Source organism: Hyaena hyaena, unplaced genomic scaffold, assembly GCF_003009895.1.
Source record: "Hyaena hyaena isolate Hyena2069 unplaced genomic scaffold, ASM300989v1 scaffold_11, whole genome shotgun sequence".
Taxonomy (NCBI): Eukaryota; Metazoa; Chordata; class Mammalia; order Carnivora; family Hyaenidae; genus Hyaena; species Hyaena hyaena.
The window spans coordinates 4397243-4418961 of NW_024080643.1; the positions used below are offsets into that span (position 1 = coordinate 4397243).

The 21719-nt window shown below is 45.1% G+C and overlaps 1 protein-coding gene across 5 annotated transcripts in view; it reads right to left on the reverse strand.

Moving 5' to 3' along the window:
• Positions 1-21719, reverse strand: part of LOC120247599 (phospholipid-transporting ATPase IB) — a 583538-nt gene that overhangs the window by 282578 nt on the left and 279241 nt on the right. For all 5 annotated transcript variants that reach the window (XM_039255602.1, XM_039255593.1, XM_039255610.1 and 2 more), the window contains one exon: positions 11164-11336. In XM_039255602.1, coding sequence (XP_039111533.1) covers positions 11164-11336 — 173 coding nt within the window. The remainder of the gene's footprint in view (positions 1-11163; positions 11337-21719) is intronic.

The following is a 21719-nucleotide window of genomic DNA, read 5'->3' on the forward strand; positions in this document are numbered from 1 at the left end:
ATTCTGAGACACAAAAGACAGAAAGAATCCTTTCTTGCCATCCATTTATTTCCTCTCTAAAGTTAAACAAGTAAGAAGCTGAATCAGAGTCACTTCAAGCAGAGAAGTCTTCCTGCCATGGTGACAACATGGATGGACCTGGGGGACATTATGCTAAGTGAAAGAAGTCAGTCACGCAAGGACAAGTACTGCACAGTTCCATTTATATGAGGCATGTAAAACAGTCAAAGGTATAGAAGTCCACGAATGGTGGTCACCAGGGGGTGGGGGAGGAGACGTGGGAGCTGTTGGTCCATGGGTAGGAAGGCACAGTTACTCAAGGGCAAGTTCCAGAGACCTGCTCTACCACACAGTGCCTCCAGTTGACACTAAGGGGCGGTGCATTTAATAAGTTAAGAGGGTAGAGCTCCTGTTGAGTGTTCTTCCTGCACCCAGAAACAACAGAATAAAATAAATCCAAAGAAACAAAAACACAAAGGCTCTACCTAAAACCAAAGGGTCACAAGGGAACTTTTGGAGGGGATGGATATGTCTACTACCTGGCCTGTGGTGACAGTAACAAGAGCGTATATATAGGTTCAAACTCCAATTATACATATTAATTATATGCAGTTTCTTGTATACCAACCAGACCTCAATAAAGCTGGAAAAACAAACAAACCAGAGAAGGCCGTGGTCTGTGAGTAGTTGCTAACTGTAATCCTGAATACTTCCTGTTCCACCTGGAAGCCAATAAAGCTTCTAAGGTGGGGTATTCCTTATGGTTTTCAAAGTCAGGAGAGGAATACTGGCTGTCAAAATCAGGAAAGGGAAAGCATCGATAATTCAACGGGTACTAAATGAGGGAAAGTGTCAGATGTACAGCCAGGAAACTGGAAAACATAATTTTCTTTGGGACCAATTAACGTAAGAGCTACTTTGCATATGCCCAATCAGAAAGGTGTCCATGTTGTCAGAAGAAGTGGATTTTTTTCCCAATGAAAGTTAACATGACACTGGTATTAATGAAACACATTCCGAACTACTTCACAGGAAAAAGGGAAAAAAAACCCACCTTAAATACAAATACTATCACAAGGCAAGACTTGGGGATATAAATATTCATGACATATTCCACATGTTTAGTTAGGCTCTATTCTTGACTTTTTTTTCCCCCTGGTTTATTTTTCTAGTAGGAAAGATGCCAAATATTATGAGCTTCTACTGCAGAATTTTGGACCACAGTTTGACCTAACATCACCTTGTTTCATTTGGCAAGCACTATTGTCAAAAATGACACGTGCTGATGAATTAATCATTCATGAAAAGAGGAAGAGGAAGAAACACAGGAAAAAACTTGAAAAGTGATGTGTCTACAAGCTCTCCTGGCACCTCATCTGGGTCCCAACGTGTTGAAAGCAGCAGAGCGGAGAGATGGGAGATCCCAGAGACCCGATTACCATAATTCTTAGACTAATGCCTTAACGAGAAGGAAGGGCCTCGTTACGTGCCCTGTCCATTTTGTATCTGGGCTTGTGTATCGATGACACACTAGCGTAAAGATCGTCAACCAAGAGGAATGTCTACCACATAAACCATGTCTCAGAACCATACAGAAGGGTAGCTCTACGATAGAAGTGATATGGTAACACCAATATTATAACCAAACCAAACAAAAACCAAACAACATTTCCTAAGAGATGTGCTCGCAATTAATTAATACAGCATACTTTTATAGATCAAACCCATATGACAAAATGCCCCCAGTAGAGATGCCTGTCATGTTAACATGTCACAGGGGCTAGCTTTTAGTTTGGATTATTTGAGAGATTTTCCTAAGGAGGAACTTACTGTATTTTCAATCTTCTACAAAATATTTGCTTGTATTTCGTCACATGTACTATATCTCCCCGTCAAAGTAGTTTGCTAGTTCAGGACACAAGTAACAAAGCCGATGGTTCATTTTTCTATTTTTCACCTATAGGAGCCATAGACAGTGATAATATGTCACTTTTAGCTGGGAAAAAAAAAATCAAACATCCTTCACAGTCAAGAGTTGATCCTATAGAGTGACTGGTATAAATTATTTCCTGCAATAGTTATTTAAGACAAACAGTCCTCTGTTTCTAAACATGTCATCATCGAAATTGGCTTTGATTCCAGAAAGGTTAATAAAATGTTTTTTCTTTTCTAAGCTTGAATTACTTAGAAAGGGATCCCTTCTTCTATTAACATTGCCAAGTTCCCACATAGGCCAGTCTACACAATGATTAAATAAGCTATTTCTCTACAGTATCGAATCTACATCAATCTGACATTCATTCTGAGTAAATAATGGCAAAACCTGAGGATGGAAAACAGTTTTTAAACTGTGGGCTTTTTAGATATGTTTTTACTCAACATGCTGCTGAGAAACCATGACATCTGGGCACAGTGACCTTTAGCAGAGCAACAGTAAGGCCAGTTAGGACCAAATAAAATTGCCACAATCACTCAAATAATAGCATTCCTTTTAGAGCTCAATGAAAAAAAAAAAAAACCCAAACAAAACCCTGTCTAAGAATGAATTCTACCTTAATTGCATTTAATCAACAAATGGGCAAACATGCTAAGCGGTAATACAAACAACCCAAGGATAGGCTTACACCCTCGACAAGTTAATAACGTTCTCTGGAATGAATGTCAAAGGAGGAAGCTCACTTATAACTAAACACGTATGATGCTTGAGAAATTGTATCATGAAAGGAACTAAAGAAAAGTTTTATTTTTGCAAGTGTATGGTTGGCCCCCTACCAACGTGGAGGCCAACCAAAACACAATTGGTGATACAATTCTAATTAGCGTGTCTGAATTCTGTTTGGATAGAATTCTTGTGTGTGGTTCACAGGCTGAAAGATACCACACGCAAAATGCATAATGTTCTAAGATTTCTTATGATCCATCATGCCTCATTAATGTAAAAGCTAAGCTGGAGTGGAGACCCAGATGGGAACAGCCAGCTCTTCTCTACCCTAAGTAGTCTGAAGGCAGGACCAGCACACAGGTTTTGGGATGCAGGCTAAGTGAGTCACAGGCTCAAGAGAATCCAGAAAACAAGTATAAGATTGAGCCAGTTGTGGAAATGATACGTGGTCCGTGAATAAAAATGCTGTGATTTCTTTTTCAACTCCATACGTATCCCGCCACAAAGTAATCTCTCAACTGCTCCCCGTTCTTGGTGGGGAAAATAAAGCCGAGACCAAGCTGACTGAACGAGGGGAACACATTTGTCCCAGCAGGGAGTGAGCTACTGACCAAGTCTCTCTCTCACTGCAAATCAAATAACTTCGCTTTCTTAGGTGAAGGGTACAAACACTTCTGCCGCTTTGGCTCACTCTTGAATCCGTTATCATTATGTGGAAATCTTCAAGTGTCTTTGCAAAGATTTAGCTATAAAAATCTTATAGTGATATCTCTAATAGTAAAAAAATAACCTATAACCCAAACACCCAACAATAGGAACAGATTAATCATTGTGTTTTCATAGAACAGAATACCAGCAAGCTTTTAAAAACATTTTATGTTACAATTTGACATAGAAACTAAACTTGTATAACCATTTTAACTTCACATACGGTGAATAATCTAACCCACTTCCAATAAAAAGTATTTTAACTGAGAGACATCTAGGTTTAAATACCAATTGCTAACAGTGATGAACTCTGGTTGGTGGGATTGTGAATTCTGATCTCTTTCTTCTTGCTTATCTGAAATTTCTATTTTTTTTTTTTTACTATGAGAAACCTAAATCACTCTTAAAGTTGGAAAAATAAACCCAAAAAGATTTTTAGAAACATTCGTTGTGCCCGGTCTGCTTTGTTCTCTTTGCTGTATTCCTATGGCATCGTGGTAGGTTCACACATGTTTATCTTTGAATCTATCCTGAAAGACAGAAGTAGGAAATAAATGATGTCTTCTGAAACCCTTCATATGCACACCCGCCCTGCTGTGGGGTCTTGCTCCCCCTCCATCTCCTGTCCAGAGACGTAGAGCCATAAATCACGTCTGCTAATATGGCGGCACTGGGGACAATGAGCATCACCTGTGTTTGCAGGGGACTGTGGCAGGTCCACCACCAGCTTCCTCACAAGGGGAAGCCTGATGATTCTTTCATGACTCTTTTCCTGGGGATACATGTTAACATTTTACATTTCTGAATGTTCTCAAGAGGCCAAAGACCCGCTCCATCCCAAGTCCATGCCTACAAAATTGATCTCCATTTTGACAAAGCTAAAGAACGTCCAAAAAAAAAAAAAAAAAGGAAAAATGAGAAAACATGAAAAATGGTGGCTCCAAGGACACAGGGAAGAAAGAACGGAGAACTCCTTCTTGAACATATAAAAAATGGCTCACCCATTTCCTGCGTCACTTCTTGGAGAAAGCCAAACCCTACCAGACTTTATGCTAAATAGGTTTATATAAATTCTTCAGTTAGGAAAACATGTTAAAGGTGAAAACTTCATATAAAACTCGAGTACTGACAGTAAGAAATGCATGACTATAAATTAGCTGCCACAGCCAACTACGTGATTGAAGAGCAGAAGCCCTGGTACTGTTTGTATCTAGGATAAGTCGATGATGCCTCCATTACTACTAGGTGAAGTCATGGGTGAGACCATGAAATTCTTCTGAGGCTTTAATTTCCTTTTTATAAAAACAAAGACAATACTTACCAAGGTTCAACAAATTAAGAGAGTGCAATTTTTGATTCCATATAATAGTTTACTTACATGGTTCAGGGTCTTTTTTTCTTTGAGAGAGAGGTGGGGGCAGCGGGGAGGGGGGAATCCCAAGTAGGCTCCATGCTGTTAGCACAGAGCCTGATGTGGGGTGCAAACTCACTAACTGTGAGATCATGACCTGAGCCGAAATCAGGAGTCGGGACGCTCAACTGACTGTGCCCTCCCCAGGTGCCCCAATGTGGTGTGGTTTCTTACAGGTCCCTTAAACACAGGATAGTGCCTGTTCTGTTACCCAAAGGCTCTGGCAGCTGTGAGGTGCATGGTACCCTCACCTGAGACAGTAAGCTCGGAAAGCCAGTGGAGGAGCCCAGAAGTGAGGAGACGCACAGACCAGGGGATCGTGATGAATTCAACCTGCACACTTTGAATTTCAGGTATATCTGAAGAACGTCAGTGTGAAGGGGTCTCAGAGGTGGGTGGGGCTACAGGTCCTGGCTCAAGACTGGGGTCATGCCGGACATGCCGACAGATGGGGGAAGTCACCCACTCCCAACCCCAGACACTCACTAGAACCAATGTGGGGGAGGGGGTGGCTCATACGATCCCCTAGAGCTCTGATGTAACTGTTCTGGGTAGGGCCTGGGAAGTCTTTTTTTTTTTTTTTTTTTCTTTCCCCAAAGATTTCATTCAAACGAAGGGCACTTTCATTCAAACTTTTCTTCATTCAACAAACATTTCTAAATGGATGAATTCTTTTATTCATTTGGGGTTATTTTTTTTTAACGTTTTACTTATTTTTGAGAGAGAGAGAGAGAGCGAGAACACAGGCAGGGGAGGGGCAGAGAGAGAGGGAGACACAGCTTCCTTCACTAGGTATGCGTTTGAGGTGCATCCATATTGCAGCATGTGTATCTAGTGCTTTCTCCCCTTTATATGTGCAAATAATCCTCCCCTGTATGGATATACTACCGTTTGTGTACCCATTCACCCATCGGCGGACATCTGGCTTGTTTCTACCTTTCGGCTACTGCGAATAGCACTGCTGTGAACATAAGCCTACACGTATCTGATTACCTATTTTTAATTCTTGGGGTTACATACAAAGCAGTGGAATTGCTGGGTCAGAGGATAATCCTGTATTTAAATTTTTGAAGACAAAAAACTGTGTAAGTTCTAGATGATTTGGGGTAAACTTGGCGTTGGAAATCACGATTGTAGAGGGTGAACGGAGCCCTGAAAGTAAATGGAACGCACCCGGGAGAGGATGGGGAGGGGACTCTGGAGAGGCCAAGGCAAAACCTTGGGAACAGAACACTTCAAAGGCGGCTGAAGAGACCCCATAAGGAAGACATACAGGTGGGAGGGAAAAGAGGAGTCAGAGAAACAGAAGAGACTCCAGCTGGGCGAGCCAGTGGCATCAGCTGCTTGAGGAGGGCTCAGGAAAGAACCTGAGAGTCGTTGTGTACAGCAAGAGACAGGTCACTGGAGTTGGGGATTCACTTGCTAGGAGTTGAGGGCTACATACGACGTAGAGGAGAAGAGAGGGGAGTACTGGTGGGCAGTCTTAGTCACTATTTGCTCTTAACAGGCAAAGACCATGGCCTCCTGCCATTTTTCTCCACAACATACAACGCAGATATCAAGGCTTCAACAAAAAACGTGTTAGACCAACCCGTTTTTACCTCGACAAACAACGTGGCAGTGTCCCTGGCAGATACAACAGTAAACCTCAGTGGATTTCTGACCTGTACCTGGTTTGCTGACCATCTTACAACCTTTTGAGGATTTTAACTATGTAGAAAATATTTGGGTATAATAAGGTATAATTGGCTAAATTGTGTGAGTCTAATGTCAGCAAAATAGCTAACAAATTCTTACATTATTTCCTCTATTTTCTGCCTCAAATATTGTTTTAGCTTAAAGGTATTATCAGTTTCTAGAAAACATTCACCAGTCTCGGACTTGATGCTGACAGGACATGGGGCTTCACGATTTCACAGAGGTTATTTTCCAAAAGAAATTATTTCTATTATTGGAGAAAAGGGTAACTTTGACAACGATTGCATTTTAAAGATGAAAAGTGAGAATTAAGGTCAACCTTACGTTTGAAGTCACATTAGATTTAATTTAGCTTTAACTTCTCTGTGAATAGTAAGCAACATCTGAAGTACACGGGTGCCTTTTTTTTTTTTTAAAGTATGTGTTGATTTTTTTTTAATCTTGAGTATGAAACCGGCCAAGAAAGGTCTCCCAGAGCGGCAGAGTAGTACACTACCCTAGATTCCTTTTTTTCAACTAGTGCTTCTATTCTGTGGACAGTAACAGTATTTAATTTGAAATTTCCTCTTTCTGTGCCCACACCAGTTTGAACTCCTTCCTGTGGAGTCTCTGAGTGTACAGCTTTCTGTGAGCCCTCTGAAAGCAGCCAGAGAGAGAAGGGGGAAAGATGTTTTTCTTTAGTATCAAGCACCTGGCAAGCAGAGAGCGTGTTCCTATAGAGCCTGGAAGGCATTCCTGCTCTCCCCTGAGAATCCAAACGGACTCGTTTTGATTTCCCTTTGAAAAGCCATGAAGCCAGAGCATGTTTGCTTTGATTTGGTTTACCAGACTGCTCCATGTTGTTTCTTGTTGCTTGTTTCTGTTCAACAGCAAGTCGGGGTGACGGCCCCATGACCCACTCGCAGTTGGCAAGGGAGAGGGACTTCATCACCGTGACTTGAGGCTCCGGGTGGGATGGGAACAACCTCTAGTGCTGAGGACCTCACAGAAATCAGGTACCTCGCTCAGCAGCTTGGCAACACAGACACCAAGAGGAAATTACGAGAAAAGAACATTTCACCACCACTCCTTCTCCGCTTCTTGCTATTTGCACATCCCTGAGCGACACTGCCCAAATGGAACCCAGGAAGAAAACATGGTATCAGCTGCTTAAAAAAGACAGGATAGAGGGGGCGCCCAGGTGGCTCAGTTGGTTGGGTGTCAGATTCCGGCTTAGGTCATGATCTCACGGTTCCTGAGTTCAAGCCCCACATTGGGTTCGCTGCTGTCGGCACAAAGCCCGCTTCAGATCCTCTGTTCCCCTTGCTATACCGCTCTCCTGCCTGTGCTCTCTCAAAAACGAATAAAACATTAAAAAAAAAAAAAAAGACAGGATAGAGGCACCTGGGTGGCTCAATGAGTTAAGCCTCTAACTCTTGATTTCAGGCTCAGGTCATGATCTCACAGTCATAAGGTCAAGCCTGCATCGGACGCCCCCTGGGTCCGTAGCCCGCTGGATTCTCTTTCCCTCATCCTCTGCCCCTCCCCTGCCTGCTCACGCCCACAAACCTACACGTGTTCTCTCATAAACAAACAAATAAATAAGGCAGGACACCAAAACACAGGGTGAAAAAATAAACAGATAAACTGGACTTCATCAAAACTGAAATCTTTTGGGGCGCCTGGGTGGCTCATTCGATTAAGCATCCAACTTTGGCTCAGGTCATGATCTCATGGTTTGTGGGTTCGAGCCCCATGTTGGGCTCTGTGCTGACAGCTCAGAGCCTGGAGCCTGTTTCAGATTCTATGTCTCCCCCTCTCTCTGACCCTCCCCTGCTCCATGCTGTCTCTCTCTCAGAGATAAATAAAAACATTAAAACATTTTTTTAAATTAAAAAAAAAAATTGAAATCTTTTGTGCTGCCAACAATACCTTCCAGAAAATGAAAACACAACCAACAGGAGAAAATACCTGTAATCCCAATTTCTGATAAGATAGTTGTATACGGTGTACATAAAGCACCCTTACAATTCATTAATAAAAAGACAATCCAATTTAAAAATGGACTTGAACAGACGCTTCTCCAAAGAATGTATACCAACGGCCAACACACACACACAAGGTTGCCCAGCATTATTAACCGTCAGGGAAATGCAAAGTGAAACTATGAGAGACCACTTTACACTCTCTAGGCTAAACAACACAAAAGACACGTATTAACAAGTGGATGGATGTGGGCAATCTGGCACATTCACAAACTGCTGGTAAGAATATAAAAGTGTGTAGCCACTTTGGAAACGAGCCTGATGGCTCGTCGAGAGATTCAACACAGACGTACCAGCTGACCCAGCATTTCTACTCTGTGGTACGTGCTCAGGGCAAATGACAACAGATGTCCATACAAAAGTTATACATGAATCCGCACAGCAACACTACTCATAATGATTGAAAAGTACAAACAATCCAAATGCTAATCAACATGGATGACTAACAGTGGTATATTCATGCAATGGAATATTATTCAGCTATGAAACGGGATGATGCACTGATATATTCTACAACGTGGCCAAACCTTGAAAATGTTAGGTTAAGCGCAAGAAATCAGAAAAAGACCACATCTCACGTAATCATATTCATACGAAATGTCCCAAACAGGCAAATCTGTATAGATGAGAAAGCAGATTCGTGGTTGTTTAGTACTGAGGGAGGTTGGGGGCAGGTGAAGAGGATGGGGACTGACTAATAAGAGAAAAAAGGGTTTCCTTTGGGGGTGATTAAAAACAGTCTGACATTGGTTGTGGGGACGGTTACAAAACATGAGTATACCAAAAGACACTGAACTATATACTTTAAAGGTGAATTGTATAAGATACAAACTGTATCTCAATAAAATTGTTTAAAAAGAGAGAGAGAGAAAGAAAGGGAGACCATCATAAAACTAGGAAGCCTGGCCATTCACGGCCAGATGCTCTAGTCATTCCTCACTATTCTGGGTCCCTCTTCCTGCGCCAGGCTAAGTCTGGAGGCTTACAGGGAACATGGAGTTCTTATTCATTGTTGTAAACACAGCTGAATTTGTTCCTCACCCTGGGGTCCTTGAACATCCTACAGCCACAGCACAACAGCTACAGTCTTTTCCTCCACCAAGGGTCCACCAGCCTCCACCCAGCTCTCCTTGGCCTTTGATGGCATTTTCCAAATTACGAAAAGGGTTGAAGAGAGAAGGATAAAATGATAGAGAACTATCATCATCTGAAGACAGTCCAGGGTTCTGAGTATTCATGGGAAAATGGCAACCAATTTTTTGTCTCATGTAAGAATCACCAGGAGAGAGGAACAAGGTTGAGAGACAAGGGAGAGACTTTCCTGTAGCTTTCCCCCAGAGTTGCTGGCCGTCCCAAACAGGCAGTGTTATGAGAGGTGTGGTGGAGGACGCACTAGGGCCTTCTGGTAAGGTGGGCACGGCAAGAGCATCTTGTCACTGGGACAGCCATCATTCTAAACGGATGACGCTCGAACCCATAAGAGGCATTCTTGAAGGATCAACACACTGAGGAATTTAAAAGCATCCTGATCATTGATTTCTGAGAAAATACCCAAGGAAACAATGTATAAAAAATGTGTAACCAAAAAATATAAGAGCAAGCACAAATGAGATTATTAATCCAATGATATGGATGGTGCACTGAACCATGTACCAGGTACTGCCCGAGTACGGTATTTTCAAAGATGGAAAGCTCTCCTTGCAGCCCTCAAGTTGTGTGCTGCACAATCAAGGTGGTGCTGCTCATCTTTCCAGTATTTTCTTTATAATCCCGACCCTCCAATCTCTATCAGAATTGAACCTCTCACAGCCAGTAGCCAACGGAATGTAGCAATGCCCACCCTCAAAAACCTTCCCAGATTTCATGAAAAACAACAACAACAACAACAACAATGTCCTTCACCTGAATACTAATACAGCACTGTATATTAACTAACTGGAATGAAAATGAAAACTTAAGGCAACAATAACAACAATAAAGTCATCTGGTTAGATACTAACACAAAAGTTGGTACAGCGTGGACCCGACTGAAGCTCCTTACTGACTGAAAAGAAATACTACTGTGTATCAGAAAAGAGGCATCAAAATCCCTCAAGTCTTGGAAATTGAGCTCAGACATCCAGAACCCAGGAACCAAGTACCCAGGGCCCTTCTCACCCCCCACACCTGCTCGTGGCAGACTCATTCCAGTGACTCTCCCAGGGCAAATAAGACCGCAGGCCCTGGTCCTTCTTTCATCTTGTCGGAAGACAGTAAACAAAACTGTAAAAACCACTAATTACCTTCCCTGAAATCTGCAAATAGTCATTTAAATTAGTACTTTTCTTTTGCTTTTTTAAATCAAGTTTTTATTTATTGAGAGAGAGAGAGAGAGAGAGAGAGAGAGAGAATCTCAAGCAGACTCCACACCATCAACACAGAGCCCAACTCAGGCTCAAACCCACCAACTACGAGGTCATGACCTGAGTGGAAATCAAGAGTTGGATGCTTAAGTGCCTGAGCCACCCAGGTACCTCTATTTTGCTTGTTTTTTAAAAAGAAAGCTTACCCCTAGAATTTCCACGCCTTGGTTTTGTTTTTTTGTTTTTGTTTTTGTTTAATAAAAGCACGGGTTACAGTCACACTGGAATGTGAACCAGGCACAGCCTGCATCTGCCTACCTGCAGCATATGACCGCCTTACACGAAAGCGCCAAATCCAGGAAGCTTCTCCTGACTTCAAAGGAGAGCGCGTACTTCAGGGTGTGGCCATCGATGATGAGGGCCACATCGTTCTCCTTGCCCAACAGATTCCCGAGGTCAGTGCAATGCTGCGTGATGGCAGCCCGTGTTGCCTGGAACGAGAGTGGGAGGGGGGTTATGTGCTTCATACTTCAAATTGTAGGTGTTTAGTTTATCAAAAACAGAGCTTATGAAAAATATCAAAAGTTACTTAAAGTGGAAACATACCCATTCTAATGTAATACATAATAGAGTTTGATTTGGTGTGTGTGTGTATTGTGTGCGTGTGCACACACAATTCACTGAACTGCCTGCTAGGTCTGTTTAATGGATGGGCATATCCCCTTTAACGATATTACATTTGATATTTACAATAACCTGCCTTAGTGACAGTCTAGAACTAGATGACCCAGAGCATCCAAATTCTTCTCCATTGGAATTGGAATTACTAAGGCTCTGAGGACTGTTTTTCTCCCCACTCCTTTATACTACATATGTATTTTTCTTGGTGCCTCTAGAACAGGAAACTCCATATAAACAAATGCGTGGTGTTTTTTCCCCCAAAAGATAAAGGTGCTAAAACTTAAATGCCAACCATTTTTCAGTCTGCACAAGATAATCTTTAAAGCCTCCAAAAGGTATTAGGAGATATAAAATCAACACAAAAGATTAATTTCTATGCTCTGCTGAGATCTTCAGATTAAACCATTTCTCCCCACGGGTCATCGGAAGAAAAAAAAAAAAAACAGATCATTTTTTCATGTTCCAGAAAATATCTAGTCAAATTAAACATTTTAAAATAGCCTGTTTTAAGACACTAGTACTGGTCTAAATAAGTGTCTTGCTGTGGTGTCTCTTCTCAGACAGAATTAAAGCACAGAATCATTCTTTGGATTAAAAAAAAAAAAAAGTAAGTCTTACTTCCCAGTTAATTTATAACTACAAATAGGGTATCTGGTTCAAATAGAAGAATAAAATTTCTGGCTCATAAAAAATACAATTTAAATTAACCAGGAAAACACAAAATTCTGCTGAAATTATTCTCTGGATGCCTCTCCTTTGGCTATTAAGCTACATTTACGTATAATTTATCCACATGATAACATAAAAATTACCGTCTAAAAGAAATACGTCAAATGGACAGGAATCTTTCTACCACTAGTTAAACTAAGGATCCGCTACCATCACAAAGTGAAAAACAGATTCTATTGTCTTACTGCTCAGTTTCCATTCTCGACAAGAGACTTAGACAACACTTACCAGAAAGATGTATTTGAGGTACAACTATGGCCTTAGAGCCCCGTTCTGGGGTCAGATGGCCCAGGGGCTTGTTCCAGCCCTCCACATACTACCTCTGTGACATTGGGCAGGTTATTTATCCTCTTTAAACAACAATTCTCTGGTGTAAAATAGAGCTAAGAATACTTACCTCACTGCCCTTTTGTTATAAACAAATGAGCTAATCTGTGCAAGCTGCCTAATGGGCTTGGCAGAAAAGAAGCACTCACTGAGGCCCATTCTTCCTCTCTTTACTACTCTACATCTAGGGAAATACACAGTTGTGCCACTTCGGGCAGTGAGTAAGCACCATCACCGACGATGCCTTCCTGGTCAGTGTAGTAACTGACATAAGCATAATTGATGGAACAGCATCCTAAGAAGCCAAGTTGACTTTTTGTAAAAATAAAGGAAACTCTGTATTTTTTAAAACTCTTAATTAGCTGCATAAGTCTGCATCTACAACGCGACCTCTACCTTTACCTGATCTGTGCAAACAGCCTGCCCTTGAGAATCTGGTGGAAAGAAGAAAATCCCACCCACTCAGGGAAACCCCAGTGTGGCAGCCTGAGGTGCTCACGGGAAACTCAGACAAGTCTGGGCAATCCTGGAGAGGGTGCTGGCCAGGGGTCAATGCGTGGGGGGCAGAATACCCCCCCCCCCCGGGAACTATCTTCCTAAGAGGGATGAGGCAAGACGTGCAGAACTGGTCGGTGGACAACGTGCCAATACTGTCATGGAGGTGCAGGCTAGCCCAGCGTACCTGACCCTCGCTGCCACGCCAGCCCCATGGACTTACTGAGGAAGAGCCTGGAAAGTACAAATCCCTGAGATGAGGAGACCCCTGCCTGTGGCTTTGTTTTGAAGGGGGCACAGTACGGATCAAGATACGCAGCCGTAGTTAGACGATGGAGGGCACTTCCTCCACGTGGGGTTATTTCTGTCCTGCTCAGGAAGACAGACTGGACTCTCCTTCCTCAGCCTGAGGGTTGGCAGCTGACCGCCTGCGGGCGTGGGAGGCTCTGGGGCGTGCGCGTGCGCGCTGGGAGTGTGAATGGCAGAGCTATGGGTAACGAGGAAACATGCCCCTGACACGCGGTCTTCCCCTCGCCCCCACGGCAAATCACGGAGTTCTAGGGAAGGACCCAAAGGGGTTCTCAAGTTGAACCACAAAGACTGCCATGGCCTGAATGTCTGTACTCCCCACACGCATATGTTGTACTTGGAGGTGGGGCCTTAGGGAGGTAATTAGGTCCTGAGGGGGAAGCACTCACAATGAGACCGGCGTCCCTCGAGAAGGGGCTAGAGAGCTTTCCTTCTCTCCTTTTCTCTCTCCCTGCCCCACCCCGCTCTCCACGCTCCAGCCTCGGGAAGACACAGCTTGAGGCAGCCAGTCCACCAACCAGGAGAGCCCTTGTCAGACAATGGGTCTGCCGACACCTTGATCTTAGACTTCACAACAAGTGCCCTCCTTAATACCCATCACTGATTTAACCCGGCCCCCTGGCCCCCTGCGCTCCAGTAACCCCCAGTTTGTTCTCTCTGATTAAGAGCCTGTTTTCTGGTTGATCCTTCTTAGCCCTTTAAATTTTTTTATAGTTGATTTATTTTTGAGGCAGAGACAGAGGGTGAGTGGGGGAGGGGCAGAGAGACAGACACACAATCTGAAACAGGTTCCAGGCTCTGAGTTGTCAGCACAGAGCCCGACGTGGGGCTCGAACCCACAAACCATGGGATCATGACCTGAGCCGAATCAGGATGCTTAACCGACTGCGCCACCAGGTGCCCCTGACCCTTCTTCTTCCTTTTGCCCACCATGTCCTCGGCTCCTGACCTCCGCTCCTACCCAAATCGTCCTGTCGCCTCACTTCATCTGCACGTAATCACACCTTTGCCTTTGAGATCAAAAGCCTTCTCTCCCACGAAAACCTCTCCAGATCCATCCGCCCAACTCCACCCTCGGCCTGTCTCCAGCCTCCGCTTTGGTTTTAGTTCCTTGGCTTCCAATGCCCACTCAGCAACAATCTTTGATCAAACCCAGACTGGTGGGGTTGACTGCACATGTGTGGCAGAATATAGGTCCCTTCTGTGCAGTCCTCAAGCAAGCCAATCGAAGGTATTACTATCACAAACAGTTCCTTATTCTCAAATGGACTATGATTCAAAAGTCTATTTGTAAGTCAGTTATTGGGCACTTAGAATCTATTTTCCCAAAGGCACGATGTTACAAATTGTGGTTGGATCCCAGGGCCTGTTAATGCCTATTTAGCCTAGTCGCTAAAATTTATACTGCAGTCTCTTATTTTAATAAAAAACCAATTACTGCAAGTTACAATGGACTTAGCTGTTATGAGGGGCACAGGGAGTTGGGACTGGGAGTTTCATTCCCAGAAAGACACGGAACATTCCAAAAACCCTTCACGAGAATTTGCCTTTTAGGCATGAATATTAAACAATCTATTTCCAGTGTTTTGTACATGTTCTACAATTTTATTTTCCCTTATAATTAAAAACACGCACGGTTTATAGCCCCAAGGGAGCGAGTGCAGCTACAGGCTGTTCTGGTGGCCACACCCAACGCTGCCCTCTCCCTTGCCTGCGCTGTACTGGACGCCCCGCGTTTCTTACCAGTAAGCTCTGCACTTGCCTTCCCGTTTCCAGTTTTGTTTTTTTTTTTTTTTTTAAAGAAAATTATATCAACATCACAGCCAGTGCCACCCTTGATCTCAGGAAATGGTTGTCTGCTCCCAGATCAGAGGTTCACCTGAAGTACAGCTGAAGTTCGATCTGCTCAACTTATGCGCAGAAGAGGATCTGAAAGGTGGCCCTACTGTTTATCATTCTGGGTTTAATAACCCAGGGAAGAGGAGGATTTCTAGAATCTGGATGCATTTCTACCGATCTGCAGATAACAGAAATCTTTCCTCAAAATGAAACTGTTCCAGCCACGTTGAAATCTGTCGAGGCAGGTAACCCTCTCCCCCGCTTCCCCCCGAGCTTGGCAAGTGTCATGAGGAATTTCTTCATCGCTGAGGTGGCGGCAGCTGCCCCAGACCCGACTTTGATGTTCTGCAAATTCCAGCGGGCTCGGAGCTGACGATGCTGAAAGCCAGGATGGCTCAAGTTTCATGAGCAGCCATCCAGCCAAATCACACTATGCCTTCGAGAACAAACTCCCTTCTCCCGAATTAACCTTGGGCTAATGAGTAACTAACGGTAAGGCTCAGCCCCTAGACCGCGGGTTCAAAAGGGTTTTGCTGTGTTTCCACTCCAGCCATCTATGTTCCCTGTTCCTTGCCAGCGGTCAGGCGTGCCTTCTCTCGCCTACCATTCTTCCACCCGTTCCCATTGTCCAGACTCTCGGAGCAGCCGCAGCAGCATGCTCCTCACTCTTGCCACTTCTTTTTTAATTATCATTTTCACTTCCAATATTATCACACTTGTCTCCTGACAGCATTAGCACCCGCACTGCTTTTGCATTTATAAATCCCAAGGGACGTGAAAGTTTCTAAAACCTGAGACAAAGCACAAACCCAGCAAACCCATGGGAGGTAAAGAAAGAAAGTCAAGGCTAGAAACAAGATAGTTACTCATGGCCCCTGCTGGAAGCTGTTGGTGCCAGGAGGGCTGATACCTTTTTGCTCTGGATGTTGCGTCGTTCTGATCTATGAAGGGCTCTCAACTTGAGGTTCATTAAAAAGTAAGAGGAATCTGTTAACTGTGTAATGTTTCAAGGATTTCCTAGAATTCTGAGAATTTCAAGGAAGCTATGATGCTGTCTCACAGAGACTAAGCAAACTTTTTTTTTTTATTAATGTTTATTTTTGAGAGGGAGAGAGACAGCGTGAGCAGAGGAGGGTCAGAGAGAGGGAGATACAGAATCCGAAGACAGGCTCCAGGCTCTGAGCTGTCAGCACAGAGCCCGACGCGGGGCTGGAACCCACAAACCGGGAGATCATGACCTGAGCTGAAGTCAGACGCTTAACCGACTGAGCCACCCAGGCACCCCTGAGCAAATATTCCCGAGAGATCATTTGGCCTCTTGCCCCCAAGTACCCAGGTGCCTGTCTGGTGCCTTTAGGTCACCTTTTATTGTCACCTCCATCAGGCATTTCTCTACACTGGCCATGTCCACGGCCCACAAAATGTTCCATTTCTGTGTTTTTTTAAAAAAATTATCTTCTCAGAGTAAACGAAACCAATTTACTGAATTCCCAGTAACAAAGAAGTCTCTACAGAAGTTTTGGTAAATCAGCTTCACGGAGCTATAATTAACAAAGCTGAGCCATTTTAAGTGTACAATTCAATGAGTTTTGGCAAAGGTGTGCAGTCATGTGGCTTCGTCCATAACCACGACACGGAACATTTCTGTCACCCCAAAAACGTTCCCTCCTGCCATTCTCCCATCCACCACCGCCACCCCCAACCCAGCCCCTGGCCATCATCAATCCACTGTCACTGTAGTTTTGCCTTTCTGCGAATGCCATATAAATAGAATCAGAGTTTATAGTCTTTTCTGTCTGGCCTATTCAGTGAGTCGAAGGCTTTGAGATCCATCCAGTGTTTCTGCACCTATCAATTCCTCTCTGTTTCTGAGTGGCATTCCACTGTATGAACATACCACGATGGGTTCAACTCACTCGCCCATTATTACACGTCTGGGCTGTTTCCAGTTTTAGGAGCTCACGAATAATTCTACTATAAACATCTGTGTGAGTCTTGGTGCGGACACATGTCCCATTTCTGCTGGGTAGAAACAGAAGATCGGAACTACTCTGTCATGCCTCCTACACAGACACGCAGGGCAAGGGTTCCTCTAACTTTACAGATGCTGGGAGGTTGTTTCATGTAAAACAACATGGCTGCGCCCTCTGAGTTCTTCCCAGACCCGTGTGCACGGCCGAGCCGCCCCGTCCCTGGCCCCCCAGCACCATCGGTGTTTTCCATTTCAGTCCTTCTCACGGGTGTGCCATGTCAGATTTAGGGATTTTCATCTGCACTTCCCAAATGACTAACGGCGATGACTATTTTCTAATGCTTAATGAATTAAATGAATCCTCTTTGGGTGGTGGTGGGGAATCTTAAGACACACAAGTAAGCAGAGTGGGATGATTCATGAAGTACACGGGCCATTCTCATGCAGGGCGCTAACCGCTGTATACACAGACAAGCCCTCACACCTCTAGACATTCCACGTTTTCGTGGAAAGGCATCCCAGGCAGCGTGAGAAGGGAGATTCAGGAGGTGGGGAATATGGAAGAAAGCTAGCAGCAGCTAAATAAACAGCAATTATTTAAGAGGGGGGCATTTACCATCATTTATTGTCCGCTTATTTTTAGCCTTCAGGGCCTAGGAAAAGTCTGAAAACTGCAATCACTGCTATTTATTGAAAGGCCATTTGAGTGACAGTTGTGATTGAGCTCAAGTCATTCAGGCTAAATAATTCCCTGAAAACATGTACTTCCATCATCACAACGGATATTAAATAGCAAACCTAATAGGCTTACTTCATTCAAAAAACTATTTTGATTTTACTACTAGGAATCGTCATACACGGTAAACAAATATATTCTTTTTAAATTTTTTTTAATATTTATTTCTGATTGAGAGAGAGAGAGAGAGAGCGCGCAGGGGAAGGTCAGAGAGAGAAGGAGATACAGAATCAGAAGCAGGCTCCAGGCTCTGAGCTGTCAGCACAGAACCCAACGCGGGGCTCGAACCCACGAACCGTGAGATCGTGACCTGAGCCGAAGTCGGACGCTTAACTGACTGAGCCACCCAGGCACCCCTAAACAAATATGTTCTTGAATGGCTATCATAAGATCTGAAAAATAACTTATATGCTCTATAAAGCATCTCTATTTGAATCTTGACTGTGATTTTTTTTTTTTTTTGCAATTTTTTAAAATGTGGAGTTCTTCTTAAAGAGCCCTTTCCTACAGGAAAACGATTTCAAAGTGTGACCCTCCTGCAAGAAGGCGGCAGAATTGGCATTTGCCAGGGATCACTCAGCTGTGTAGAAAATGACCCTCCACAATTCCATGGACAACTGCCTGTCACACATTTGTCCAGACTGGACCTCAGGGAGTCACTGTCTACTTCAGAGACACAGTGAATCACTGCCACGATTAATATCACACTAACCAATAATAAGTTTACTAGGAACGTAAACACTTTAACCTAATTTTCTGACCTCTGGGGATTTACATTTCTAACCTTCGACGTATACACTAGCCACCGCCTTATCTCTAAAATCTGCTCAGCTCCTGGAGTCATTCTAAAGTACCCAGACCAAGCACAATGGTGATCACGTTTAAGAATTTAAAAAGAAATTACTGCAGAAAATCATCTCTAGACATTTAAGATTTCTGAAGTGTTTTAAATGAGCTATGTGATTATGTCACAAAAACTTTAGCCAGGGAAGACAGAGGCCATCTTACACAGAAAGATAAAGTACCAACTGCAAACTGAAGATGTACATTTGCCTCCAAATGACAAACGGCAGCATCTAGTCAGCCTAGAAAGCAGGGCACAGGGAGTGCAGTCATTTCAATTTCTGAACGATATCTGTGCCTTACAATAAAACCAATTTCTTAAGAGCATACGTTTTTTTAACAACCCTTACAGACGCCGTGCAAGAAAAGGAACATAATCGTCTTAGTTAATTTCCTGCCCTTCAGGTCTTAAAGTTTTACCTTTAGTATTTCAATAGTACACTATGCTCATGACTCAAGTCTTCTGAGCTCTTAGAGGAAGGACAATGCGCCCGCGCTGTGTTTAGCTCGTGCAAACAGCACATGAGAGTAAAAAAATAAATAGAAATAAAAAATTAAAAAATTTTGCAAGAGAAAGTGAAGGCAGGTCATTAAAAACAAACAAAAAACATCCCAAGTCCCCGTGTGGCAGCTGCGGTCTGTGAGAGGCAGGGAAGGCTGGCGCCACGCGACGAAATGGTGATCTCACCTCACCACTAGGACCTACCGAAGCAAAAAGACGACGCACAAACCGCTGAGCCCGGCCACCCCCCCAGCTCCCAGGCTGCGGCTGAGCCCCCTCGGGCAGGTTCCGGAAAGCACCTGCCGGTGGGACGTCTTCAGTCTTCCTCGCATCAGCAGGAGCTGGGGGCACGCAGAGCTACGTGAGCGGGAAGAAGAGCTGTGTGCAAACCCTCTGCTGTGTCAGGGACGTGTTTCAGGCTCGTGTGCAACACTGTCAGCGCATTTAAAACTGGGAATACCTGCTAGAAGAGAGTTGCCAGTTGGTAAAATCAGTGGCACGTTTTCTTATATACAGAATTTTTTAAATAAAACCAAATGAATAAGCCACAAGTGAAGGCGAGGTCCCCTTTCCCCGGGGGCCTGCCACACTGATGACTGACCAGGCGGGACACTCGGCGCACACGCGCGGCCAGGCTTCCCCGGTTTTGCAGAATCCGTAACAAAGCAGGGCGGGGGAGGCTAGGCTGGGAGTCAGGCTGGAATAGCCCTCACCATTCTCCTGGCTACACACACTGATGAGGATTCAAAGCCGTGGAGAAAGAAGTTTACATTGAAACACACAGGGAAAAAAAATCCTATTGCTCTTTAGCCCTTAAGAGCCTACTGTGCACTCAGGTGTGTAGGGGAGCAGGGGCCCAGGGCAAAGGACGGAGAAGCCCGGACAGTGGCCGCACGACAGCCGAGACCGTCGCAGGGGCCAAGCAGGCCCGTGAGGCTGGGGGACCACGGGGACGGCTCGGAAGGTGCCGGGAGGCGGGGAAGACGCCATCGGACGTCCAGAGGCAAAGCAAAGGCTCCCACATACAAAACCACCGCACTCAGATGTCGGTGTGTGGAGGCTCACCCGCCGACAGTAGAGCTAATGGCCTGGGGTAGGGAACAGACCCGCAAGGAGCCTTCCGACGAGGAGCGTCTAACCTCTGACTGGGCAACAGACAAAACCAGGAAACGCACCTCAGGAGGAGGAGACGTGGCGTCTGGCGGATGGTCAGAGGCTGGACGGAGGTGGGGACGTAGTAAACGCCTGGCCGGCTGAGAGAGGCCCGTGGCAGGGAACCGGATAAAGCAGGACCCGGGGAGGGCGGGGGGCTGTGGCGGGGGGCACAAGACATTTCATCTTGACCTTGTGTATAGACACACGGCTCTTTGGTTCAAGAGCGACATACCACTCCCTGTAAGTGCTGGTCTGAACACCTAGAGGGACGGCAGGGCTGGGGAGGGGGGGGGTGTGGGGGGAATTAGGGAGCCTGTCTGGCCCTGGACCACCCCGCACTGCTCCCCAGGGACACCGCCACTCTGAAGTCCCTCCGACTCCTGCGCCCCCATCTGCTACTGCGGCGCCTGGAGTGAACATCCGGCCGCCATCACTGGTCCTTTGTGGATCATGTAACCCCTCAATCAATGCCGGCTGAAGAAGGGAAAAAGAAACCGTTTGGGTAGTTTCCTTACCACTCCCTCTGGGTGAAGAAAGCAAACAAACAAATCACTCAGCATACAGCAGGTGCTGAGAAAATGCTCGCCACCCCTTCCGCGGGGAGCACTGGCTGCTTCCTGAACTCCTGACCCCGGCCAGAACAATCGCTCACTGTCTGTGGTGATTCATCTCTTCTCTGCTCCCGCGGGTCCCTTCGGCACATCGCTGCACCCGTCCCGTGACAAGGGCCTTCTATTCATATTTTTTTAAAGCATCTGAGACATCAGCGGGCGGGCCACTCAGACGTCCGGGAAGTGGCTGCGGGACGCCAAGCGTGAGGACGCAGCCGCGCACGCGACCGCGAGGGCTCTCTTCAAGGAGCTCACGTGTTAGTGAGGAGACAGGTGTGAGGCAACTAGGCACCCACCAACCACGTGCCACGAGCTTCCTGTCCCCTGCAGGAGAGCCCAGCAGGGCTGAAGAAGCAGGAGTCCATCAGCAGCTGGCCGTGGCGGTCAGACAAGACGACCAAGACTGGCTTACGGGCCCAAGTACAGCAGTTTATACTTAACTGGAGAAAAGGCCCTGTGACGGTTGATCTGAGTGGCCAGGAGATATAACCGACAGGGTGAGTTCACGTGAAGCATCCATCCCACATTTGAAAAAAATATTTATCCAAAATGTAAAAGCCACGTGCCTGCCCATGACAGTTTTGACACCCGGCTTCTCTTGGAAAACCACCGTATCTGGGAGGCCTAGAGCCAGGTTCCCGCGAAGCCCCTCCAGCTGCACCCGACAAAGGCACG